The 27976-nt window shown below is 45.7% G+C and overlaps 1 protein-coding gene across 21 annotated transcripts in view; it reads right to left on the bottom strand.

Annotated features, from left to right (window-relative positions):
• The window catches only part of TENM2 (teneurin transmembrane protein 2), a 1331021-nt gene that overhangs the window by 138971 nt on the left and 1164074 nt on the right, over positions 1–27976 (bottom strand). For all 21 annotated transcript variants that reach the window (XM_084761228.1, XM_084761214.1, XM_084761230.1 and 18 more), the window contains 2 exons: positions 23739–23934; positions 16028–16129 (listed from right to left, as the gene is read on the bottom strand). In XM_084761228.1, coding sequence (XP_084617354.1) covers positions 16028–16129; positions 23739–23934 — 298 coding nt within the window. The remainder of the gene's footprint in view (positions 1–16027; positions 16130–23738; positions 23935–27976) is intronic.

Genomic DNA, 27976 nt, shown 5'->3' with positions numbered 1-27976 from the left:
CAGGTCACTGGGGAGCGACATCTAAAGGGTTGGGTCTGTCTAGCACAATGGTTTTGCATACAACCTTGTAGGCTCAGGACTTAGCCACAGACGTGTGTAGTCACCTTGAAGTGCAAAACACCAAAGCCTGTCATTGCTGTCAGTGGCTCCTGCCTATGCATGGCCAGGCACAGCATATGCATTGTGCATTTCCTGATTTAATGATCACAACCACCCTGTGAGGGGCAGCTATGGTCAGGATTCCACCATGCACTAGGGGCTCTGGCTGGGGATGTCATCATTCTGTTTTCACAAGGCTCACAAGCAAGGACCCCACTGGAACCCAGGTTAACAAACTTTACAGCTATGCTCTTAAGAAAGCCATGCTGTTATAGATGCTGCCAAGACCAGGAGTCTGGTTGTATTTTACTCATTATTTTATCGTCAGATAAGCTGACTACTCTTCTGGACACATTTGTGCCAATGCATCTCTCTCTACCTCAGCTTGTTACCTATGCCATGAAGAAACAAGTGTATCCTCTTAAAAGAAGAGCGCATGCATTAAACTACAAAGATAAAACAAGCCTGGCTTATTAAAAGAAACAAGAGTAGGAGCAAGCTGACCAAAGGTAGGCCATCTGAAGCAATCGCGACCACTTGCCTTTGTGTATGGGATCAAGGCTGAAAACTGTGGGGACAGACTGGGATGCCGTTGCCTCTAGTTTAAGTTGGCCTTAATTGGACCACTTCTCATGTTCAGGGTTTGTTTATAAGGGGATTTTAGAGGGCTCCTTCAGGCTTTAGACTTCCCATATCATGAGTGATCTGCAATAAAGCCATTATTTCCAATTGGTCTTCTAAATGGAATGTTTCTCCGGCTGCCCCCACTTCTAGCGCAGGAAGAGACCTTCAGATATGACCCCTATAGGCATCTCGGTGGCTACTGAGGGTGTCTGGGATCTTAAGCCCAGGTTCCGTGAATTCTTCGTGGCTGATGCGTACATACAAAACTAGGGGACCTCACCATTCCAGAGCAGAATGAGTATTCAGTTGAAATAGTCCATGGCTCATCCCGCTTAACTCCTCCCTTCTGTGGTCATGGTCCAGCCATCACCTTTCCCTCTGTGAGTATCTGACCTCCCAGGGGCATGGTAAGCCTCAGGACAACTGATTTCCTACCAGTGCTGGATTCTACACTGTCGACTGGCTTGGGCAAAAGCTTCCCTGCATCCTTGATAAGCAAGGATTTATGGGAAAGCACTAAAGAGTACTTATGAAAGACAGAGAAAGGACAATGCCTTAAATAGGCCTCATGTTGCAAACACAAAGAATTTTCCCCTCAATTTCAAACTGATTTGAAACAAAGCATCTCGATGGCTGGCGTGTGATTGATGAGCTATTATCTTTCCAAATACTTTATAAGAGGGTAGTTGTTGAAAGTGTTGGGGGATATTATTTCCAAAACTCTTATCCTTATGAAGTATCTGGAGAGGGATGAGTTCAAATGACACGGAAGACGCACGCGGAATTCAGATGAACCTTTCTGAATGGAGGCCCCACGCTTCTTGCACTTAGGATGTTAGGCAGGGGATTCTGTAGTTACTAGACATACTGATTGTCTTGGAGAAGGCAGAGGAAAGAGCTTGCGACCCCAAACTGGGACTGTGCATATGTGAACGAGCAAGAGACATGGTGGACTCTTCTGAGGTTTTGAGAAAGACTTGGAGACAAAGTAAGTTTGTTCCACATGGGTTCATCTAGGATTCATGCTAAACTCCAGGGCAGAGACGCAAATGTGTGCGAGCAGACTCTTATCCCCTCGTCTGTAACTGTGCAGACATCATTAATAGACCATAGCATCTCCTCCTGAGCCTAGGAAGAACCTGAAAACCATCGAAACACCCAGGCTAAGACCTGACAGGGGCCTGAGCTGGCATTCCAGAGAAAACCTACTTGTCGTTTCTGATCTGGGTCACGTGGAAGGATCGCCAGAAGGAAGACTAGAATATGCTTTGTTTCTCGCCCCCACATCCACCCTCAGGCCTGAAATAAGAAGCAGTGAGAAATGCATCCGTGCAATGTATAGTCTTCCCAGACAGTTTCTGATCTGTATACCACATATTGGATGGGCTACATGGATGGACGACAAGGTGACCTCAGGTCAGCGCCACTGGTGCCTCCCAGCACCTTTCTTACTCCCACAGGTAGGGGAGGACGCGAACGATTACTGTCTATATTAGTTGATGAAAGGAAGGATTATTTTCTCCTTTTTCTTCTGCACAAACTCCAAGTGGTGGGGAAAAAAATAGAACTGTCTAGAAAATAAGAATCGGGTTTTACATAAAGTCAGATGCCTGGGAAATCAAGTTTAAAATGTGACCTACTTAAATTACTTAGGGAAAAAGGGAAAAAGAGCCAGGTCACAGTGTTCCTAAATGTAGCCTTTTCTCAATTTGTTTGATGCAAGCTTGCTGGGAGTGTGGTCAGGAATGCAAGATGCTGCTGGCTGCTGGAAAGCAGGGCGCTCATGGGCATGGCTGATGCCAAAGGGACTGATAAGAAGAGTGAAACCCAAGGAGTGCACTGCTACTGGAACAAAGAATGAAGCCTGCAAGAGGTCACTGGGTGTGTAGCATGGAAGCCAGGAACACCTCCTGTAATTGATTCTCAGACATAACTCATGCCAGGGCCTCAGACTCAGAATGTGTGGCTCAGTGGTCTACGCTGGAGAAGCTAAGTAGGAACTGGGAACTTCTTACATAAACAACTACTTGTATTTTATTTTAATTTTTTTTGTGATCACACAACGACCATTATGGTTTTCAGACTGGGCAGGAGCATTACTTGGACTCCATATCTCACCAAGAAAATAGCACAAAGTGTGACTGAAATGGGCAAAGATTCCGGTGGCAGAAAGCCCCAGGTTCAGTGGCTAGTCTTCATGTGCCACCTGTGGGATTTGGAAAGGGTGACTAAAGTTCTTGGGTATTCAGTGTCCCCTTTAAAACCTGTCTCAGAGAGGATGGGTGGGGGAGGTGAAATAACATGAGCCAGCAATCAATGGAGGAGCTGACCCCTGCTAGACAAGCAATGAATGCTCTGTGATCTTCCAAAGTGGATCTCCAACCTTACTGGGGGTGGGGGTGGGGGTTGCTGATATGATTTAAAAAGTGCTATAGTTCTCATACACATGCCATTGTGTATGTGCATGCACACATGAGCGTGTATGCAAACGCACTACCCTCATGATAAAAAAAGAGAGTGCCAGATAGCTCCAATGGAGAGGGCCTGTGTGCTTCCTTTGTGGTCCTATCTGGGTGTGAGTTGATCCCAGTCCTGACTGGTCAGAAACCATATCTGAGATGCTCCATCTTCCTGTCTCTCTCTTTCTCCCCCCCACCCCCTTTTCCCTGGGCTTCCCTGGAGCAGGATATTGTGCATTCAAGCTTCTATTTGAAATTAATTAAAATGTGTGTACAAATTGACTATTCCTGTTTTACTAAATCTAGCAAATGGAAGCTTTAAGACACCCGTGGAAGAAAAATAAATTACCGCTGCCACTAACGACTGACAAGTTAACAGGCAGATGACAAAAAAAAAAAAAAAAAAAAAAAAAAAAAAGACACTATTTAGATTCACCTAAATGGTGTAAAGCTTCTTTCAGTGATCAAGCTCTGGTTGTCCCTTCCCAGTTTCTCTGGAAGGCAGGAGATGAATTATCAGTGTGATTTACTTGTTAGGCAGTTACTGGGCCAACCACTCATTGGTGTTTTAAGAAAAACAAACCGTGTCTACCTGCCACTTTCAGTGGAGAGGATACTCAAAGGGAATGGAGGGGTTATGTGTGTGTGTGTGTGTGTGGCAGGGGGAGTCGTCAGATAAACGGAGGGACAAGATGGCTACAGCTGACAGCCATCTGGGAGCTGGATTAGTTGTAGGGAGGCAATCTCAGGGAACGCACTGTTAGAAGTGATTTGCAATCTGGTTAAGTTATTTTTTTTTATTCCTTTATTTATTTTGGGCAGAGTGTTTCATCTATAGGCCAGGTTAGCTTGGCACTCACTATGTAGTCCAGGCTTGCCCCAAACTTGCAGCCTTCTGTCTCAGTCACCTGAAAGTTGGGATTACAGGTGTGTAGCACTGGCCTAGTGCTACAAATCCACTTGAAACTACTCTAGAAAAGGAGGCTTCAGAACAGAACAGACCCTAGCTGCTTCTTAGGTAAAATTGCAGTGTGCACTGCTTGCCTTCACTTCCAACAAGTCAGCAACTATGGACAGACAGGTAGCCAAATACTATAAGCAGATAGGCTTGGTGGCAGGAAAAAAAAAAGATGGGAGGGAGGGGACACCCCATCCCACCAGAGCAATTGACAATACAACATTTGGGTCATGGAGCTGAGGCTCCCAACACCAAAACCAGCACTCTACTTTCTTTCAAGGAGCAACAAAACAAAACAACCCTCCCCCCGCAAATAGGGTTAGGCAAAACAGGTTTCACTTAGCTATCCCTGTAAGTGGCATTTGCTGTACAACCAAGTTGACTCTTACTGTTCTCTGTACCAAAAATAAAGTCTAAATACAATGTAAGGAGTTGAAATATTAAAAAAAAAAAAACATTGAAGAGGCTGGGGGTGGTGGTGGTGGTGCATGCCTGTAATACCAGCATTCGAGGAGACAGAGGCAGGTGGATCTCTATGAGTTCAAGACCAGCCTAGTCTACAAAGCAAGTCCAGGACAACCAAGGCTACACAGAGAAACCCTGTCTCAAAAAACCAAAACCAAACCAAACCAAACCAAACCAAACCAAACCAAACCAAACCAAAGGAAAACCCACCAAAAAAACTCCAAAACAAAACAACAAAACCCCCAACCTCTCCCCAACATTGAAGAGTAATCTTATTTTCTTCAGGAGATATAAAAGAAATACTTTCTAGAAACCACGAAGAAGGAAGAGCGATTAAGTTTGATTGCATAAAATTCAAATCTATTTGACAGCAGATACCAGCCTAAAACCAAACCAGGTCAAAAGCAATATTTGGAAGACAGATCTTAACGTGTTTTACAGAACAGAATGTACTATTTAACATGGGCAAGGAACTTTATAAATCAATACAAAGAGACAGGCAAATGGGAAAGTGTATGAAATCTGCATCGGAAATAATACAGCTTGCCAATATAAAAGATACTCAGTTTCTTTAACAATTACATATAAGTACAAATACTACTGAGATGTAATTCTAGGCTTCTCAAACTGGTAGTAAAATTAAAAGGCCATTCACTGCCTGGAAGTGCTGAGCTCTGTGGCGTTCAGTTGGTGGAGGGTGGGAATGCCAGCTAACACTCCGAAAAATGCTGTGTCACTATACACAGGCCCTGCCTAGTGCAGCAGCCTACTTGGCTCCACTATTCAAAATGCTAAGAGCAATAAAAAGCATTGCATACGAAAGAGAATGGGAAAATTGGAAATTGGAATTAAAGAGGAAAAAGTGCCCAGATTCTTCTGACACTCAGTGTGTGAATATGGGGGGGTGGAGGGGGTGGGGGGTGGGGGTGGGGAGGGGGGGTGGGGGCTGGGGAGGTGGGATGGGGGCGGGGGATGGGGGAGCATGCAGCAGGTCTCTCAGTGAAAAGAAGGCAGAAGGTGCCTTCTGGCTTATAGGGGTGGGGGTGGGGCAGCTTCTGAAGACCCAACTTCCTCATTCCCCTGTTCTGTCAAATGGCACATTTAAGCAAGAAAGCGACTCAGGGAAGAATTACCAGAAGGACAAAAAACTCATCAGGTGTGTCAAATCTCTGACATTCAGGAGCCATGTGGGGAAACCAGCACACGCTGACTTAAGCACGAAAGTATGGATGCTTTAATTAATCCGGGGTGAATTTAATTGCTTTAGTTAAGTGGAAATCGGGTTAAAAAATGATGCAGAGCATGCTGGGGTGTGTTAAAAACATGACATATGAGTTGGATGAATCGATAAATTAAAAGTGCACAGATGTTTTAATTAAACCCAGGGAAGTTAACGAAGACCGCAAGAGACTTTTAAGCCTATGATTAATTCAATTCATTTAAAATACCTGTAGAGATATGGAGACGCCTCCATTTTGAGAGTTAAAAGTTCTCAATCGATAAGTACTTAAGCTGCTTAAAAAAAAAAAGTCCAAGGGGGCGTGTATCTGTGACAATATCGCTGCTTACATAATGAATATTTAAGTTCGTTGGCATATATATCAAGCGCCTATGCCATGCAAGTCCACGGAGAAGCTGCTTTCCCTCTTGCTGGGGTGGAAGCGTTAGGATAAACTTGCAGCTTCACTGTGCCCTACCATCCACTAGCTTGAGAGTGTCCCGCAGGCGCTTTGGAAAGCTCTGTACACCTGTCTCTACAGCAGGGCAGGGCAGAGGGACTCTGCGCGGAGCTGGCTTGTGAACTAGGCTGAGTTTCCTGTTGTCTCTTTCCCCCCACCCCCCCCAACCCCCCAGTTGTGTGACCAGACACTTTAAGTTTATTTTAACTTTAAAGGGAGGTGAGACTCCTGGACCACGACGCGATAGAGTTCTTGTGGAAATTGAAAAAAATGAAATAATGCTGGTGGGACCTGGCTCATGGTAAGAAATCAATAGATATTATTTTATTACTATTATTTTCATTAGGAGAAAATTGTTCCAACTGGTTACAGGGTAGATTATCTGTCCCCCAACCCAGCCTACATCCTTTCCAGAGACTCGATTGTTTCCTGTGTTTCGTTCTGAAACAATGGGGCTTCTTCTAACCCATTGGGCCCCATTCTCCTCCCTGGGATTAAAGACCCTGTCTTCTGGAACTCTTCTGCTAAACCAAGTGGTTTGGAGAGAGAGAGAGAGAGAGAGAGAGAGAGAGAGAGAGAGAGAGAGAGAGGGAGAGAGAGAAGCTGTTTGTGGTTTGTTTCAAAAGCAAAGTAACGGGGGGGGGGCAGGGGGATCCATCCGGGTCTCCTTGGGCAGTCTCAGCAGAGTTCCAGCGTGAGCCAGATTCATACTCAACCTTGAATGAGTGTGAGTCACCTGCCAGAAGGTCTGCCCTCCCGCTGGGAACTCTGGGAACTCGCTCTGGAGGCTACAGATTTACTGAATTAGAAACTGTGCCTAGTGCCCAGTAGCTCGTGTGCTGAGATGATTCAACAAGGTTCCACATTTGGGGATCACTAAACAAGTGGCAGAGAGTATTTATAAAACATCACCTGGAAAGAGGGTAGGGGTGGGGCGGAGGTGGGGTGGGGTGGGGTGGGGTGGGGGTCGGGGGCATAGTGACAAATGCCTGATATCCTAGCACTTGGAAGGGCGAGGCAGGAGGATTGCCACCAGTTTGAAACATGACTATATAGTAAGTTCTAGGCCATCTTGGGCTATCGAGTGAGATCCTGTCTCACAAAAGAAAAAAAAAAAAAGACAAATAAATAAACCTCCCAAACACCCTCGCCTGTCTTTCCTGAGATCCAGTTCCCTTAGCTGTGAAATAAAGATAACGCGCATTGAGAGAAAGAAGGCACATCATTCATGAGAAGCACTCTGCGCGGTGGCGGGATGTGGTTCATCTTTGATATGTGGTAGCACTTATCCTTGTACTAGTCTGCCAAACGTGACTTTGCTCAGTATGGCTGCTCAGTCACTTGCTGCAGAACATGTTCTGGGTACACACCTGCTTCCAGCCCCTCCTCCTGGGTCTTAGCTGCCAAGAAATCCTTGCGCAGTTGCTTCTTTAGCCCCCCCCCCCCCCCGGGGTGGGAGGGAGGAGGGGGAAGGACTGGGTTGTTAAGCTGCAACAGGCTGTGGAATATTCTGGGGGCAGCAGCCGTGATCTGGGCTCATCTGCATTCAGGGGTGGCAGAGGGAAGCAGAAGCAACCGAGGGAGGCTAAGTGGGACCGGAGTACATTTCATGAGGGAACGACGCCAGTGTGCAAGGGGCAATATGATTCTTTGCCAAGGATGCTCTGAAGGAGGTATTTCTGTGGTGTTGGGAGAAGCCCCCCCTGCTGTCTGGAAGGAGCTGAAGGCTTGTCCTTTCTCTTTGTCAAACAGAGGGGACAGGAAAGCAGATAAGGGGGATGAGCCAGTCACAGGGTCAGCCTGTCTAGGTTGCTGGCAGTGCTCATTGTCAGGGCTTAGAGAGCTGTGGCTTGCCTGGAATCGGGCCACAGTACATTCACCTGTGGCCATTAGGGTCACATCCCCCAAATCTGCCCCTGTCATGTGATCTCATTTTCCCCTTGCTGTGCAGATTAACTCAACATTTCTGGAGCGTGACATGCCTCTACACACTCGGCAGTGCTTATGTTATGTTTCCCAGCAAGGCAACTGTGCCCGTTGTACAGAAAGCAAAACTGAGGCTCAGGGAGGCCAAGTGATCGTCCAAAATGGGCACAGTTAACAAAGGAGCACAGAGTGAAATCAAGCAAATCCCAACTCCGGATGTAGCTTTTGCTTTTTAGCACTTAACCTTTCTGAAAGCACACACGAGATGTGAAGTAAGCAGCGTCTCTTTTCTGCAAGCGCTTGTTTCTTTTATATTATCTACCCCTAGCCTGTGCAGGCTCCTGCCACCCACCCTGGGTCTGGCTGTCACAGGCGTGATTACTCTGACGAATGAGCACTATGTGTTCTCACACTGGTCACATGTCCAGCCATGTTTTAACTTTGTTAGCCTTGTCCCTTAATTTGAAGGCATCAGACATCCTAGCAAGTGCAATACTATGTCCTGGGTGCCAAATTGGGAACGGAGACAAAGACAGGGTGGAGAGATGTAATGGAGGGGCCATGGCAAAGCACCAGGGTAGGCGTCCAATGGTTTTGGTTTCAAACTGCGGCTCTACCATTTCTGTTTAGTAAAGCCTCAAACACTTGTTTATTTTCTTCACTCTGCCCCTCCCCCCACCAGATTAAAAATCAGAGCCCCTATGCATACTAATAACACACACTGCAAAAACTGGGTCTTTGTTATCTCTCATGCCTTCTGAGGCCTATCTCATGGCTGCTCTACCATGAAGAGTTTAGACCTGACTGTTGGTTCAAATCTCAGCACTAACACTTTCTATCTGGGTAATGATAGCAAGTTACTTAGTCTCTTGGGTCCCTCGTTTTCTTCATCTCTAAGGCAATCATCACATACAACAGGGCTGGTGGCAATTCAGTGTGACAATTATACAGCTTTTCAGAGCAGTGGTCTGCACACAGTAAGAACTCAACGAGTGTCAGTGATGATGATGATCATGGTGACAGCTCTATTAAAGGACTAGAATGTGGCCAAGAGGGACCGGGTAGTTGGGGGTACATCTGCCTGTTAGGAGGAAACGGAAACACCCTTGCTCCTTCTTTTCAAGGTCCCACAGAACTGGGTAGGAGTGGAGCCTTACCCCAGGAGGGAAAACAAACAAACAGACAAAAAAACAAAAAACAAAAAACAAAAACAAACAAACCCTTTATGATCCAGTGCATGTTGCATTTCTGGGCCTCCATTGACAGCTGTTTGGCAGCGGGGGTTGTCGTTTCTAACAGCTATTAAATTCACGTTACCTAACAGCTATGGCTCGGGGTTGTTACGCTTCCTACTGTGGGTAGGAGCCTCCAGTTCAGCCCAAATAAGCCATTAGAGGAGCTGGAGGAGTTTAAGCCGAGAGCTCAGCAGCCTCGGCTTTTACTTCTGAAAAGCAGGGAGCCTCTGCCTACAAGTCTAGGAAAGGCGAAGCCAATGCCAAGACTTGAAATATAAGTAAGTAAGAGGAAAAGGAGGAATAGCTCAGAGGCCCCAGCCTCTAACAATGGCTTTAAAACAGTGAACAGCCATGCATGAGGAAGGCAACGGCAGGAAAGCTGGAGGATGAACCATAACTTGGATGAGAAGTGGGTTGATAGCTGGTCTAGAGGACCAACCGATGGAAAAGGATACAAACTGCTGGGGGAATAAATGGCATTTCCCTGAAACTCGGAATCTGAGCAGGTTTCTGTCTGTGTCACAGGGCACATCATTCCTCATGGTAGTTTCTCTAAGATTTTTTTTTCTCTTCCTCTTCTTATTAACTGGCTGCTTTCATAAACACTCACTAAACTGTATATTCTTCAATTAAAAAGAACATATATGGGGGTGCACGCCTATAATTTCAGCAGCCAGGATGTGGAGGGAAGAAGATTCAAGGTAGACAGGGAGCTCAAGGTCAGCCTGGACTATATGAGACTGTCTCTCAAAACAACAAGGGGAAAAAAAAATCAACTTTAGGAACTGTCAACTCTTCTTCAAGGTACAGCATTCCCACAAAGAGGCTGTGAGCACCTCGCCCAGGCTACCCCATGCACCTGTGTGATGAAGGTGGGCCTTTCTTGCCCATCCCTTATAGGTTGTGGCCTGTGAGCATCCAGTCATCACTGAGGTCCCCTTACCCCTTCTGCTACAGTGCTCTAGCTGGGTTCCCAGTAAATGCACTTGACCATGGGTTCAACTTCTCTATCCCACATGTTTGATCTCACTCCCCGGGGCTACTAGTCACCTCCCTGCTAACATGTGGCCTCTGTGTGGTGTGGCCTGTTGGGTCTCCCTCTCTAGGCCAGCTGGTATGATAAATCTCTTATATTCATCTTCCTCCTCCAGTGGGATTTCCAAGGCTGTGTTGAAGGATCCTGAAAGCCTCAGCCGCTTACAATGTTCCTCTTCTGTGCTTCACAGACTTGCTGACCTCCTCCTTAGGAAAATCTGGACACTCAAAAGTTCTCACTACAATGTGGCATAATGAGCCCCTTGTTTTCTACGTGCTTCTGGAAGCAGGACCCAGGACTGCTTTGGACACCTTGTGTTTCTGGCTTTTCATGCACCAGTATTCCCCTAGCACGCATGTAATAGGCATTTGCATGGTTAAATTCCTTCAACTGAACTTGTAGTGTCATATTAGAAGCAGTCAGTGTTCCTTCCTAGTGAGGGTCAGGTCCACTTTGACCTCAGTGGCCCTGGGAGCCGCAGGACAGTAGGGGGTGCAGAATGAGTGCTCTGTAAATGTGTGCTGATGGTCCCCGTGCTCTGCGGAAGGATGAGCTTCAGATGCCTGATGCAGACTGGCAGTTTTTATCAGAAGACAAGGAACGGCTGCCTGCGCTGCACATCTGAGGGCATGGGGTGCACAGTGTGAGGTCAAGAGAGTAAATCTGTATTTCTGTCACTTGGACACATACCAGGTTGCTTGGATGTGATGGGAATTGTGCCTGCTAACGTGGCAAATTCTCCCCCTGGCAGGAGGGCCTGAGTTTGCTGGCTGCCTACGCTAGCAGACTGGCAGAACCCAAGGCATCCAGGGTACAACTGTCAGAGCAAGAACAAAGGTGCTGTGGATTCCTGATGAAGGTGGACCTTGTGCTCCGGGCATCTGCAGTGTTTTAATCCAGAAAGAAGGAAAAGTGATGGCGGGCCACAGCCAGGAGAGGGGTCATGCTGCTGTGGGCTGCAGGAGGCTGAGGACCAACTGCCCTTGCTAGTCCTATGACCTTCCTTTATCAGCCCTAGTCTACCCCCTGCTAACACTGGAGCTTCTTGGCCTCAAAGGTTGTTTGTGATCGGGATTTGCCCTAGTCACTGACAAGCCTGTTCTATACCAATGGAGTTGGGCCTTTGGCCCATTTTGCCTGAGCAAAAAGTTGAGAGAGAAAGGCAGACATGCACATTCATACAACCATGTTTAACATTTTTTCATATTTGAATAGGAGCTTCATTCATCTTTGATATGATACACTGAGGGGTATATAGTATGTAAAATGCACAACTTTAATCTAATCACAAAATATACCAGGCAGAGCCAACCTGAGAAATGTATACAAACTGCCCAGGTAGAGCTGTTCATATGGGTCAAAGCCATGAAACACAAGAAGAATACATAACTATTATGGGTTAGATGGACCTGAGGGACCAAGGCAGTGGTTCTCAATCTACCCAATTTTATGACTCTTTAATACAGCTCCTCTTATTGTGGTGACCCCCAACCATAAAATTATTTCATTGCTACCTCCTAACTGTAATTTTGCTACCATTATGCATCATCATGTAAATATCTGACATGTGACCCACCCCCCCACCCCAAAAGGGATTGTGACCCACTGTATTAAGGGGCCATGATCGTGAAACAAAGCACAAGATCGCAAACCAGGTCTGAAAAGCAGAAGTGGAAAAAAATGTCTATAAATCAAGCTGGGTGTGGTGATGCACACTTTTAACCCCAGCACTAGGGAGGCAGAGACAGGCTGATCTTTGTGAGTTCGAGGTCAGCCTGGTCTACAAAGTGAGTCCAGGACAGCCAGGTCTACAGAGAGAAACCCTGTCTTGGGAAAAAAAAAAAAACAACCACCACCACCACCACCAACAACAACAACAAAAAGTCTATAAATCAGTTGAAATCATTATATGGGCCTTAAGTTTCTGGCTTTTAAATTTAAATTAAAAATGTTGACCTTATAGAGACCAGGAGTGGGGGACTCCATATGGAAAATCTATTTTGATAACTTGTTTTTGTATCTAATTTTACTTAAAAAATTTAAAATTATATTTACTGGTGTGTGTGTGTGTGTGTGTGTGTGTGTGTGTGTGTGTGTGTGTGTACATGTCTGGAGGTCTGAAGATAACTTTTAGGATCAGCCCTCTTATCCTACTATGCCTGGCTTTAACATCAAGTTTTCAGTATCATTGGCAAAGACCTTTACCTACTGAGCCATCTTCACCAGCTCCTAAGATGACTTTAAAAAAAAAAACTGAGAAAATATTTGGCATGGGAATAGTGGTAAAAATATGACTTGTGTCACATTGCTGCTGTGTGGACAAATGTGATAGCATGCATTCAGTAATTTGCAAATTTGCGCAGCGTTCTGGTACATACTTAGTATTTGAGAGTGGGGTGGGGTGTGCAGGCTTCAGCATCAGATGAGCACCAGGTGCCAGGATTAGGCTTGCCCTGCTGGATGCTGGCCAGACAGCTGAAGCCTGTTTGTGAGTCTGTTTTCACACAGGCATCCTGTCATTCTCTATGGGATGAGGTACTTCAACTTGGATTTCCCTAAGAATCCAGGCTTTGCGTGGACATTCAGGTCGGCTGTTGGATGTTTCTGTTTTGTTTTGTTTTGCAGTGCTGGGGATTGAACACAGGGCCTCCTGACTGCATGTGAGAGACAATCGCTCTATGCTAAAGCCCCAGCCCTCACTGTTGGATTCCTAATGAGTCTTAAACAGTAAAGATGACGACTTGGCGCAGATAATCACTGTGGTAGGAAAGGTGAGTGTCTGGTTATGTAACAACAACAACAACAACAACAACAACAACAACAACAACAACAACAAAACCAACATATATTTGTGAGACAAGGCTTCTCGGTGTAGTCCTGGCTGCCCTGGAACTTGCTTTATAGACCAGACTGGATTTAAACTCAGGGATCCACCTGCCTCTGCCTCCCAAGTGCTGGGATCAAAGGTGTGTGTCCCTGCCATCTGGCAAGTCTCTGGTTATTTTCAAAGGGATATTCATATCTCATATTGATGACAATCAATTCTAGTCTTTCTTCATTTTTTGCTTTTGGCACTGTTCTTAAAAAAAAACAAAACAAAAACAAAAAACCCAAGCTATATAGTGAATTGATTTAACAGTAAGTTAGTAAAAGTACTGATGGCAAAAGGCAGTAGATAAGTACCCTGAAGATCAAAGTTTGGGAAATAAGGGTTTAGGATCAGAAGAGAGAATACATGCCTCATAACAAAGTAACCTGATCTGTGGCCACTTAAAAAGCACCGAGGGAGAGGCACCTTTAGGGCAGAGAGGCAGGTACTTGCTTCCCATACTCTTAAACCAACTTTGCCTACAATAAATGAGGGATACAGTGGAAGGTAATTTCATTCTTTAAACGCCTCAATTTTACCCATCACATGCATCAACAGTTAAATTAAAATATGCATACAAGTTCAAAGCCCGATTTCAGGAGCAGCCATTGAGTAGGAAGGAATAAACTCCTCTTAACAGCCACTCAATATTTGTTCCACAAGGATCAATTATATACTATGGCTAATGCACACTTGGAGGGTGCACCCAGCCACAGCACAGGTGGCGAATGCAAAACACACACTGGGAGTCCTTTTAAGCAGCTAAATGCACACTCCATTACAGATCCATAATGCGGAATGGACACGCGTCTGCAAATGGATTCAGAGTGGAGAGTCCTTAAATGGCTGGGTACTTGGGTCTGAAAGGCCAGTAACTGGATGTGCAGTCAGAGCACACATGGTTTTTTAGGATTAATAATACATCGATGTGTGTCAGTGTTAATACACATTTACAGCGCACAGCCCGTGCAGCTGAGTGTTCAGCCCATTTGCAGCCACATATAAAAGGGCGACTCAGTCCTTCCTCTCATTAATGCCTTCACTCCCAGGAAAATTAGATTACATAAGAAAAGCCATTCAGATGATATTGAGGTCTGCCTTCCTTCAAGCCTTCACTAGGAAAAGCACTCGACATGGCAACGCAGGGTCAACTGCCGCCCTTCCCCCGACCCCTTGGAGCCAGCACTGGAAAGAACTGATGGTCTGTCCTTGTGGTCGTCTCCCTGTGTCTTGGGACCTGCTGAAACACAGCTAAGGAAACTGCACAGACTTCATGCTTCTTAGCTTTCCATATCTGATGAGTTGACTAAGCCCGTGTGTTGTGGGACAGATGCGATGGCTTAGAGATCAGTGTCACACAAATGGCCACCAATGCCAGGGCTTTAAGGATAGAAAAGCTTTAGTCACTGAACACTGAATACTCATTGGGATGGAAATCTCAAGTTGTTAAGCTATGAACAGTATCAAGATATTATTTTTTAGGGCAAGAGTTTTGAGGGCTGGACAGAGGAATGGTATTAGCATGTAGCAGCTTTAGTGACTATTAATGTCAAGGCAGGTAACTTTTAGTGAAATACAAATGAAGGTGATGCAAAGACAATTTAAATATATAAATAAAATATAAATAAGCAACAAAACCCAATCCCTTTGGTACCTTACAATGTACCCTACTGAGACTCCTCAGTGCTAGTCCTACTTCCTACTGTGTTAGTACTTAGTACTGTGTGCTTACTAAAGCTCTATTTTCTATGTGCCTTACACTACTCAAATTGAACTTTCTGAAGGAATGCACCCTTTTCTAGATAAGGAAGCCAGTGTTTAGAAATGCTGACTGACTTGGCACTAGGTCACGAAGGGACAGACAGAGCTGTGTAAAGGCAGAGTTGAGAGTAGAAAATCCAAGCTGAGAGAGGTCTCTTAATGTCCCATTATTGTTTTCCACACTTGCCTATGGGTGGCTGGGCACCCTGTGATGTAGGCGGTACCTCGTATTTTAGTCAAAGGAAAACAGAAAGGGTCAATGCAACACTTTGTGAACACATTTGTGTTATCTGGATATCTGTGTGTGTACTTGTGACCCCAGTAATACTTGACCCTGAGAGCCACATCAAAGTCACACTGAAGGTCTCTTTTAAAAAAGCCAGGTGTGTAGTTCCTAAACTGTTTAGAGAGTTCTTTAGAGAGCCGTTTCCTTTCTTAAGTTACCTTTCCCCCAAGAATCCCAAGGCCCCGGCCATTCTTTGCAAAGTAGTCTAGATAAATTGATAATACAATTTAAAACCGATTCCACGAAGATAAATAGCACTTCCTAGATTAAGAGTGTAGCTGGCCAGAATGAATGAAATTTACTAACCCTGAGATGCTTAATCTTCCATTACATAGAAGCTAATGATTATAAGAAAGGAGTGATGGTAATTCACTTCTGCTTTTACAGGAAACCCGACCATCTCATTTTTAGCAAATCTTTCTTCTCAGCACACCTCAGTGCCAAGGCTCACTCCCTTACTCCTATAGGCGCTCCTGGCCACTGCTTACCGTACATATCAAAACACGTTCCTTGCCAAAGGGGGGACCCTTTGCTTGTGTGTGGGTTTATGGGCGGGTGCAGAAGACTTATTGGGAAAGGAACTCAAGTTCTCTTTCTCTCACCCCGCTGCAGGGAAGTGGTGACGCGTACCTTTAGCGCAGTCTGCACCTAGGAATCCTGGGAAACAGTGACACAGTCCGGACACGCATTCGCCGTTCCCGTGGCAGTTACGTGGACAGTCCTGCACTGAATCTGCAAGAGAGAGATTGAGCAATGACCTTCTCCTTCGCTCTTGTGCAGTTATTTAGTAATCAGTCACCTACCATTTGTAAGGACCCAAAAGGGGTGGTGGTGGTGGTGGTGATGAGGACTAAGAGTGAATGAGGTCCTTTGACCATGTCCCCTGGAGGGGGAGACCTGGTGGCACTCAGAGGAAGGACAGCAGGTTACCAAGAAGAGACCTGATACCCTATGAACATATACAGGGGGAGGTAATCCCCCTCAGGAACAGTCATAGGGGAGGGGAATAAGGGGAAAATGGGAGGGAGGGAAGAATGGGAGGATACAAGGGATGGGATAACCATTGAGATGTAACAAGAATAAATTAATAAAGGAGAAAAAAAATGAAAAAAAAAAAAGAGAGAGTGAGGTAAGAGAACAGGGAAGGTGGGTCAAGGACATTCTGAGTAAAACGTGGTCCAGTGCTAACCCACGTTGGACCACAGGGAGGATACGGCCTGGTTTTTATTTTGTTTTATTAAGATTTATTTCTATCTTATGTGTATGAGTATTTTGCCTGCTTTTACACCAGTGCGCTGTATGCGTGTAGTATCCATGGAAACCAGGAAGAGGGTGTTGGATTCTTTGGAACTGGAGTTACAGGCAGTTGTGAGTCCACCATGTGGGTGTTGTGAACCAAACCCAGGACCACCCCTCCCCCTCACCCCCCCCCCCCACAAGAGCAAAAGTGCCCGTTAACTGCTGAGCCATCTCTCCAGCTCCCCTTTGCTCTTTTCTATTGGTTTTGTTTTGTTTTAGAAGAAGCTCTCTATTTGGATTTTACTTTGGAATTTTCCACATTTGGATACTGACAAGTTTTTTGGGCACTATGCCTTCCCTGTCTGGCATGCTTTCCCCTGGAAGTCACTCCACCATTTCAAGCTATGGCTTGAAATAGGGGATCTAAGAGTCTAGCCTCAGGTCCAGAGGGTCAGGTAGGTGTTTCTAATCTCAAGCTTGTGATGCAAAAATTCTCTGCCTTTAGGAATGATATGAAAAATCCAAACCCAGTTATGAGCTGCATGAAATGGTTGGGGTTTTTTTTGTTTGTTTTTTTTTGTTGGTTTTTTTTTGTTTTGTTTTGTTTTGTTTGGTGCTGGATAACATACATGGCAGCGAGGGTCAGTGCTCCCTCAGCCTTCTCAACTTGTGTGAGAATGACATGGTTCTTGAGTGTGTCCTTGTCTTAAGTCATGTGTGGCTATACTTAAGTCTTGTATTTACCTATGCATGTTTCAGGATTCTACAAGAAGCAGGTTTTAGGTTCTAGACAGACTTTTTTTTTTTAACTTTTTATGTGTATGGGTGTTTTGCCTGCATGCATGTCTGTGTACCATGTCCATGCAGTGCCATGAAGGAGTTAGAAGGGAGTCAGATGCCCTGGGACTGGAGTAATAGATGCTTGTGAGTTGCCATGTGGATGCTGGGGACTGAGCCTGGATCCTCTAGAAGAACAGCCAGTGCTCTTGACCTCTGAGCCTTCTCTATGGCCACCCCCACAACAGTCTTTTAAACTTAATTTTTGTGGTCCTTATTTTCCATGAACAGCACTTAGCCTGTGCTTGCTCTACCCTATACAAGCATCTCACTCATGGTTTGCCTTCTCCTCATGCTCTCATTACATATTTTAAGAGGTCATTTTGTGACTTTTTAATGTTGATTCAGATGGGCACAGAAATGGGCATATTCTTTCAAAATAATTACTTTTGTTTTAAATTAAAGCAAACCACATTTAATCTTTCAGACTCCTGACGTCTAAGACGGTACAAAGAAAATATATAAGCTAGTAAGGCCCGACATATGACATGATCCAATCCCAGGAAAGGAGGGTGGTGAACTGGTGATGGGGTTACCATGAAGGAGTCATATAAGAGATGCCAGGATGTGTGTTTTGCAGCCTAATTCCTCATACACTCCTTCCCTGTACTGAGCGCTCACATTCTGCATTCTGGTCATCTTTCTATGGCACTTCACTTCTTAGGCCTGTTCTTAGTTTCTGGTACTCTGAGGAAACGCAACAAGTACACTTGTTTTCTTTTTCTTTTCCAAAGCTACATAAAAAAAAAAACCAAACAAACCCTATAGAGCTAGTTTTCTGTATCTCTGGGAGTTCACAGCCCAGCTGCAGCTTCTTTGGGTGAGCTCTTTAAAGGGCTGGGCGGCATGCAAAGGTACCTGTGTGTTTTGTGAGCTCATCATTTAGTCAAAGGACATTGGGTGTTTCTGAAGATACAAAAGTCAGAAATTTCACATAGGGTTGGAGGACTGCTCTTTCTCCATTTCCTTCTGTTTTTATATGTTTCGGGAGCAGAGGTCTATACACTTGCTGTATTCTGGAATATTCCAGAGCATCTTTTCCAGGCTGTCTATGTATGGCCTAGTCAGACAAAGGAAATATCTCTTCAGAGTAAAGGACAGGATCACCAGGATTAATAGAGGATGACTCTCTTTGGGGTAAAAGATAAGCATGGTCACTACCCATGCTGAGACCCAGCATCAGTAAGCTTAGGGATTCTCTCATGCAAGGCAATGCTCTGTATGTGTACGGTCACCAGGCCCTCCCCCTGATACCTTGTGGACATTAAGGAATGGAATCTGCACTGCACTGTGATCCTGGAGGGGTGTGTGTGTGTGTGTGTGTGTGTGTGTGTGTGTGTGTGTGATACACAAGCATGTATGTGCATGTGGCAGCTGCAGGTCAGTGTTGGCTGTCTTTCTCTATTGCTTTTCACCTTAGATTTTTCTCTCCCTGAATTGTGAGCTCGCTGATATTGCTAGGCTGGCCGGCCATCGGCAGGGATCCTCTTGACTCTGTGTCCTCAGAACTTAGAATGCAGGTGCCCACACTTGGAGTTTTATGTGGATGTTAGGAATTGAACTCAAGTCCTCATGCTTGCATGGCAAGTGTTTTACTGGCTGAGACATCTCCTCACCCCACCCTGCAGCCTAATGTCTTCTGATGATGCCCAGGGAAGAGCGATGGGCAAATGTGTTAGCTTTTTACTTAGGGTAAGAACTCAGACTTGTCATTCTCAACATATGGCTCAGTGTCTTAACTGAGTAGCTATTATATGCAAGGAACTGACATGCCTTTGTAGAATAATATAGTCTCTCCTCTTGTATACTTCCCACTGTCGCAGAGAGTATAAGAAGCCCCGCTTCCCCCAATCAAACACATAAGTAAAAATGATAGTAAGTTCTTTGTAGAAAGTAAGGTATCCTAGATTATCAGAAGGAAGCCCCTCCCTTAAAGGGGGTGGGTGAGGTGGGCCACCCTCTTTCTGTGGTGCCCATCAGCCTATAAAAGGCTGATGAGGAACTGGTGGAAGAGAATTCCAGGTTGATGGAACAACTTATGCAAAGGCTCTGAGGTGAGAAAGAAGTGAACTGAATCCAGCATGACTGGAAATGGTGAGTCCAAGACAGAGACATGAGTTTGGAGAAGTCTAGGCAGGGGGTGGGGAGGCAGATTATCTAGGACCTCACAGTCCACCAGACAAGTTGGATATTGTCTTGGGGCTACAGGGAACACGTGACTGTTCTAAATAGAGGAATGTCATCACTCAGCATGTAGTTAGGGAAGTTGCTCCCACTGTGCCATAGGGACTGTTTCTCACTGATCACGGGTAGCTGGGTGTTTTGGTAGAACTGGATCACTCTGGGACCAGTGTGGCCGGTTCCTGACTTTATATCTTCAGGCCTAAAGAAGCAAGGGGCTAGGAAGCTCCTTACCACCATGATTCTAGATAAGGGGACAGAGGTCTGTGCCTGCTCTCGACTTGTCTCAAGGCCCCAGCTGGGACATTTATGCCTGAGGTTAAATGTCATTCAGCATCATGGTGGCTTTTTCCTTCTCCTTCCTCAGTGTGAGCTTTGTGTCTCTTTTGTTCCTGTCATTTATCTCACTGGCTTGGGATCGTCTATCTTTTTTTTTTCCCCCAAGCACCTCCCTCCCTGATACCAGGATGAGGCCAGATGCCACTGGTCTCTGAGGTTTTCAGTGTCTAGTATACAGTGAATACTAGGTGAGAGGTCACAGATGTGTGCTAATGTGTGCATGTACGCATGTTTAAAAGGGTACAGAATGTAGATTGAGCAAAAACTGTAATGGAGGCTACTCAACATATGTGGAACATTTATACTACTTTTCCTGTGCTCGAATATTTAAAGCATTTTTTATAGTTTATATTTTGGGGGGGGGAGACCTACACAGAGATGCTAAATTATAAAAGAACTGCCCTTTCAGTCCCTTTCTCAATTATACATGTCTGCTATCTTTGAATCAACATGGTTTATGTGTTTATGTGGAATAAACAGTAGAGATGTGGGCATACCCAGGAATTTAGAGGGTTTTCATTACTGTTGTTTGTGACTGTGAGATTTGAAGCCAGGACTTTGCACATGCCAGGCAGGCAACTACAACTGAGCTCTTCCTAGACCTAGGAACTGGGGTTGTACACAGTGGAGGATCACCCCAAGCTTCTTGAACACCCCTCCGTGGTTCCCAGGAGGATGCTCATTCCTGCAAGGCAGACTGCATCTCCAGAGAAGACAGCATACCTGGGTACACTTAGTGAGGTCGCCTGCCACCCACCTAACACTTTCCTTCTGTTTCCCATTGAGGGGGTTTTCTTGGTCCTGGCTGCTCTCGATGGAGGATGTTCTGATGATAGGTATGTGGGAAAGAACTTCTGGACCAAATAAAACACTGTTCTTTCCACACATTTCAGGCCAATTGCTATCATTGCTCTATCAAGATGTCTGCCCAACTATTAGGCTGATTACCGTTGACTCTCTCTCTCTCTGAGCTACAGCATTGATGAGAAAGATCCTCTGGGGAGAATTGCTATTTCCAGCTTTGACAGGCAGGGAGGGTAATGGTTACAGGGGGTGGTAATCTTTACACTACCTGTCTGTGTCCACACAGGGTGAGGAAACAGGGGCAGAAGCTGTTACAAGGTAACCGGGCCCCCAGAAAGCTGGTGGTTCAGGGGAATGGGATGAATGTGTTTGGCTACAACCCAAAGAAGTTCACGATTAAGAGCACAACTGTGGGAAGTCTGCGTTCTGACTTCACCTCACTGGTCTTGTGGCCTTGTGTGGGTCCTTTTCCATCCTCTTAGCTTTGGCATCCTCCACCTCCAAAGGACAGCGAGACACTGCCTTTCCCTATCACTATGGCTAGCCTGTGATTTGGGTAAGCTGAAGAACACCAATGGCACATAGTAGGGATGAGGCTGTGGTCCAGCACTTTGTGTTACTGCTGTGGTGACCATTTCCCCAAGCCTCCCGACGAAGCCAGCTGCTGTCTGCTGCCTGCTCTGTCATGTACCTTCAGAATTTAAATACCAGGTGGTGAAAAGGAAGTCATTTCCCATCACGTTCTCTAATCCCAGATCTGTTTCTTGTTTCTTCCTGTAGTGAGTTAGTCTCTGCTGTTCTACTTTACTCCCCTGTTGGGACCTAACACCACTCTAGAGATTTCCCATCTGTTGGGAGCTTCCTCTATGACTTTCAGTAGACTAAGTTATGACATGGCTTTGGAGCATAGGTTGGCAAACTTTTCCTGTGAAGGGACAGATAGTAACTATTTAGGCTCTGTGGGCCATATGGTCCCTGTTGCAACACTCAGCTCTGCTGTAACAGTGGGAAAGCTGCCACACACAACATGCAAACAGATGAATGTGGCCGTGTGCCAATAAAACTTTATTTATAAAAACAGGCAGTGGGCCAGATTCGGCCCCTGGGCTACAGTGTGCCAACTCCTACACTTGAACATTTGGCTAGCCTTGGGAGGGCCCATTTTTCCTTAGCAATGGAATAAGGATCAACCTTAGACCTCTGGTCATTATCCAAACTTTGTGATTTTTGTATAATTCTGAAGCGGCCAGTGACAAAGAACTGTAGCCTAACATTCAGGTTGGGTTATACAGACTTTTCAAGAACAGAAAATTCCTTGAGAAAAAAAAAAACCTTCTGGGGCCCAAAGAGGAGTTCCACCGTGTACTAAGTATATAAACAATGTGTCAAGGTGCTTTCCTAAAGTCACAGGCTCTCAGATGTAGTTTATTCATGGTGCCCTTTACATCAGCCTTTGGGGCGATCGTCTCATCTTCCCAGCTGCCGTTGAGACCCAGGCAGCTCACTCAGTTACAGTGTGGGAAAGAGAATCTGGGGCACAGTCATGCTATCTGAGGTCTCCTTTTCATGAATTCACTAAGTCCAGACCTCTCCGGGGAATCTTGAATCCACAGTTAAAAGTGGCTGGGGTGACATGACACCAGGGAAAGATGCTGCACAAAACCCAGAAGGTAAGGCCATTCTCGCCTGTGTCTTGGGGTCTGAGGCCTCAGTTAGCTCTGCATAGCTCAGCTTATTCCTCAATGGGATGGCACAGCCACCTGCTGGCTCATGAGCTTCATCCATGGTGCGGATCAGTTATCATCAGCTGGAGATGGAAACTCAGAACCGCATGGATGGTGACGGTCGCCCCTTCCAATGTTAAAATTCTGAGGGTTTTCTAGAAAACGCGATTCTTTACAAGTAATCACCCTTTTGGGGGTTTGTACGCATGTAGCAGAGGCAATTTTGGATTAAGCCTAAGCTCTTGTCTTCATACTTAATGAAAAGCAGGCCTAAAACATGTCCAAAGTGACAAGCATTGAATTAAAGCATTTTGAGGTTTGCCTACTTGGGAATAAATATATGACTTTTAAAAACATTGGTATCTTTTCCCTGATGTATTTTTAAGTTAAAAAAGAAACCTCTTCTATTTTGACGTAGTCTCAATTTTTAAGAGGTTAGAGCTGATATAAACGGCCAGTGTTTCTTGCCTCTGCTATACACTAGGGGGAAGAAAAAAGTTTTCTTTATTCCTAACAGAAGCCTGGGAAGTGACAATGGCATTGTCTCTGTTTTATGAGACAGAAAGGGAGACATTTACAAGGCCAGGTATCCGTTCAATACGGTGATTTGGATGAGTGTCCCCCCATAGTACAGGCACCTGAATACTTGGTCCCTAGTTGCTTGGGAGGTATGGTCTTGCCGAGGAAGTACACCCCCGGAGATGGGCTTTGAGGTTTCCATTCCAAAAGACTTGTGCCATTTGGAGTTCATTCTCTCTGTTTCTTGGTTGCTATCGGAGACGCGAGGCCTCAGCTCTCAGCTTCCAACTCCAGCTGCCATGCTTGCCTGCTGCCACATTCCCCTACTGTGATGGCGGAGGACCCTTACCCCTGTGGAGCCATAAGCCCCAAACAAATCCTTCTTCCTAGAGCTTGCCTTTGCCGTGGTGTTTTGTCACAGCAATGGAGAAACAACTCTCATACTCAGCTTGGATGCACAGTATTTGGCGCCAGCTGTCTGATTCAGACACTTGTGAGCATCCTCAGGCCCAGTAGTGACTCTTGCAGGCTTATGTGCAGCCAAGTACGTGGAACTGCAGAGACTCTGTAAGATACTGGTTTGGCCTCACATGCAGCAGACACTGTCAGGGTTGCTAAATTGTCCAAAGAGAGCCCCCATCATTTCAACCCCCCCTCAACTCTTTACAAAGCTTCCCCTCAGGGACCCCCAAACCTACCTAAGACGACCGTATTGAAGGAAACCATCTCCTTGTCCTTGCCGTCATTGTAGAAGGCTAGGTGCCACAGGCCCACATCCAAGTACTGCACGAACACGGCCTCGTTCTGCACCAGGGTCTGGATGCTCCGGCGTTCCCTGGGCGACTCGACCACACTCCACTTCTCCTTTCCATCCAGGCGTTCCATGAAGTCATACTGGGGAACAAGAGAGAGGGCAATATATAAGCCCAATTTTGGACCTGTACCCTCAGCCAGCACTGCCCTTCTGCCCATCAGCTAGCGGAGAAGGACTTTTAAATTTTGCACTTAGAAATAAAATAAGCAACATAAATCGTGACAACAGTATCAGCTATGATTCATCATGCCAATAATGGTTAGTATTAATTTATTTTTTTTATGGTACTGGGCTTTGAACCCAAGGCCTTGCAGATGCCAGGCAAATGCTGTCTGATACTGAGCTGTAGTTCCATCCTTGTTCCATTTTTATTTTGAGACAGAGTCTTGATAAGCTTCTTAGGCTGTCTTTGAACTTGTGATCCTTCTGCCTCAGTTTCCTAAGCAGCTAGATTTATAGGTGCTTGCCAATCCTCCTGATTTAATTTTTATTTATGTCTAATAGTGATGAGGATCACAGGGTGACATGCATGCTAGACAAGTGTGCTTCCACTAGTATATACCTACTCTGTATTATTAATCTTATTACTATTGGTCATAAGCTTTCACCTATAGTTCTGAAATAATTAAAAAATCATTTAATTGCAAGGATTTCCCCCCTTTGCACCCCCATCTCTATGTTGTTGTTGTTGTATACAGAACCCAGGGTCTTTCCCATGCTAAACAGCACTTTACAGGCTGAGCTGTGTCCATATTTTACATGTATAGAAGACCAATGTTCAGAAACTCCAAGCATTTTGTTTAAAGTCACAGACCTCCTAAGTGGGTAAGCAAAGGTTTGGAGAAAGTTCCATTCAGCTCTGATGTTTATAGCATGATAGTTCCTTGGGCTTAAATAAACCTACATTTCAATGCTGAATTCTGTTTCAGTGAAAACCAGTTTCCAAGCAGCTAGAGATGAGTGCAAAGCAGATCAGACAGCTAAGATTTCTAGGGATGAGGGAATAGAAGGATCCAGCATTATACAAGACAAACTTGTTCTAAGTACCAAGTGAAGTCTTCTGGCAGGCAAGTGGGAGCCACTGAAAACTCTGGAGCAGTGACTGATGATAAAGGGATGTTTTTGAGGAATTAGTTTTTGGAGGTGGGATATGAGATATTCTGTAGGGAATGAAAGTAAGTCAGAAAACTGGTTAGAAAGTCGAGATTGCAGACAGCCATGTGTGAGGTGAGGAGTTTGATGAGGGCAGTACGTGAGGAGTAGGCACTGGAGGGAGATTTTAAGGGAGAGAAGCCAGGAGTTGCCCATGGGCTGGACACGGGAGATGTAGGGGCAGGCAAAGAAGACGACGTCAATGTTTCTTCCTGTTGACAAGAAAATCGATAAATCCCCAGTAGGAATGGACTAATCTCACAAACTCCAAGTCACGGCAGAGAACAGTCCCTTGCACTCTGACTCCCAGAGAAGACCCAGTGTGAGGAACTTTGGCAGGGAAAACAACAAAAACAAAAACAACAAACATGAAACAAACAAACAAACAAAAAAACCCTTTGTAGGATTAAGCGCTCTCTACTTCCCCTTCCATGAAAAGAGTTTCATACGTCGCAGAAATCAACCATAACTCCCCGTCACAAGTTCATAGCTAAATGCTCCAGGAATTGACTAACTTGACATCTCCCTCATCAGAATTGTCTGTTTTCCATTGGAAACATGATTTTCCGTAAACAAAAGAATCGGTGGTCTTGGGCTGGAGAATTGGCTCAGTGGTTAAGAGCACTGACTGCTCTTCCAAAGGACCTGGGTTCGATTCCTAGCACCCACATGGCAGCTCACAACTGTCTGTAGCTCCAAGATCTGACACCCTCACCCCAATGCACATAAATTAAAAATATTAAAAAAAAAAAAAAGAATCGGTGGTCTTAAGGACAAAGACCATCTGCCATTAGACAAAGCCAGGGCTGAATTCTGATTCCATACTTGCTGTCGTTTGACATACAGTCTGTTTTTATTCTCGGGGTTGCGGGGGGGTGACACCTGAAGTTCAGGAAAACAATTACCAAGATGACACAAGCTAATTCTTAGGGCAGTGCTGGGGAGATAATAAGAATTTAAAAAGGGCCACTCATTTGGAGATCAGAAGAACCACCCAACAGAAGTAGCACATGGCTCTAATTTCCATGTGGGGAGTGAGATGGCTACTTCTGGGAAGAAGAAATGGCCCACAACTCAGTAAATAAGTGTTTGTACGGAGCTCCCCTCTGCCCTGTACTCAGTTGGTCGCCATTGTCCTTATGGGCTGAAATAAATGATTTGGAGGGATGTGACAAACTAACACTGCTTTCAGAGACCTTTGTAACCAAAGCATTTGTTCCCTAGCAACCTCGTAAATGTCCGACCATGAGCACTGGTGTCTACAGACTGCTGTCAGCTGGAGCGATGGCTATAACTTCCTTGGTGGGGAGGTGAGAAAAATAGGCTTCATTTGGGGTCCGAGTTATCACCCCCATGAGGGCAAGTTTGGGGAAGGTGATCACTTGCGTGGAGCCATTGCTCATGACTAATTTGGGCATTAGTCATCTGGTGCAGAACTGGCTGGCCAGCCGAGGGACACAGAAATGGCTCAGGACTAGTGGCGGGTCTTGTTGTCCAGCCAATCAAATGACGAGGGGAGAGGGCATTTTTCAGGGTAGAGGAAGGACATTTATTTTGCCTGGCTCCTCGGAGTCCTTCTGTGGAGGTTTAGAGGGCAGTTTTCATTTAAGGGGTAATCTGCCAGCCGTGGGTTCTCAAACAAGGCATGGACGGGAGGGTGAGATGAGATACGGTGGCCCGTGCGCCTCACTTCTGAGTCCCTTTATGTCCTTCATCGCTTCTGAAGCTCTTATCTTATCTTTCCCTAAATGACACGATTGTTCTTATGCCCGTCATTAGTGCACACAGACGGAATTAAGCTGCAGGCACAGGGACGACTCAGTGCCTGCTGCAGTGTTTAGAGTGACAACCCCAGGGTTCGCTTGCCTCGGTCAGGCTCTGAGCGAGCTCTGCTCTCCACTTGCTTGCTGGGAGTCTGTGTAAGCTATCAAAGGCCCGTGCCTCTCGTCTTCTTGTCCTTGCAACAGGCATGACCACAGTGTCCGCAGCAAAAACGCAGCTCTAAGAATGGAGCTGAACTGATGGGTGTGGTGCCTGGAACTCCGAGTGCTGCGGGCGCAAACCGTGCAGTTGCTACTTCAGCTACCTCGATGAAAAAGCCACTTCTTTATCAAATCTGCCCCCGCAGCAGAAGCTGATCGATAAGTGTTTTGTTAAATATCAAGTTAATAAAATAGCAAGTTTGTAAATGCCTCGATGTGGAGGGAAATGGAGGTGGAACGAAGTGAAATTTTGTCTGCAGTGATCACTCTTGCTGCCGTCTTCCGCGGTGCTGTGTTGAGTGGGAGAGAAGAGCAGAGCTGTAGCCGGCCTGGAATGACCCAGTCAGAACATGCGTGTGACTGTGGCTGTGGTGGGCCAGACATCTGAAAATTCCCAGACGTTCCCCAAGATTTGAGAGATGCTTCCTAGTTCCTTGGCGTGATAGACGAGGTGTGCTGGCTTTGTCCCTTAGCCTGCTTCCTTTCCCTTCCTTAGCTGACACTGTAACCTGGTAGCCTCTGTGGTCACCATGGTTCTGTAGTCCCTTTCCTGCTAGCTGAGCATATGGCCACTTAGGACAATGGAGCACAAGCCACAGAATCCTTCTAATGTTGTCTCCAGGTGACCCGTGCATTCTCACACGCTTTCTCTCTTTCCTGAGTGGACAGCAGTGCCCAGGGTAGCCGTGGCCTGGATGTGATAAGGAGCACCCAGAGGAGACCCCGGAATTGGTCGAGGAACCATCTGTCCATAACTACCTGTGAAACAGCCTCTGAAATGGTGACGCATCCTTTCTGCAGGCGTCATGGATTCCCCAGCTCCATTCCTCTTTTCCTTCCCTGTGTACTCCCCAAGATGGCAGCAGATTCCAGCCTCGTTCTCATTTCTCATCAGGCAGAAGAGGATGGCTCACCCAGGAGCATGTGGCAGACTTGTCTGTTGGTAAAGCAGCAACTCCATTATCAGTAGAGCGTCTCTCCCAGTTTG

This window comes from Acomys minous (genome assembly GCF_964271855.1).
Source record: "Acomys minous genome assembly, chromosome: 16".
Classification (NCBI taxonomy): domain Eukaryota; kingdom Metazoa; phylum Chordata; class Mammalia; order Rodentia; family Muridae; genus Acomys; species Acomys minous.
Note: the sequence above shows the minus strand (reverse complement) of the source record. Positions and strands in the feature narration are given on the sequence as shown.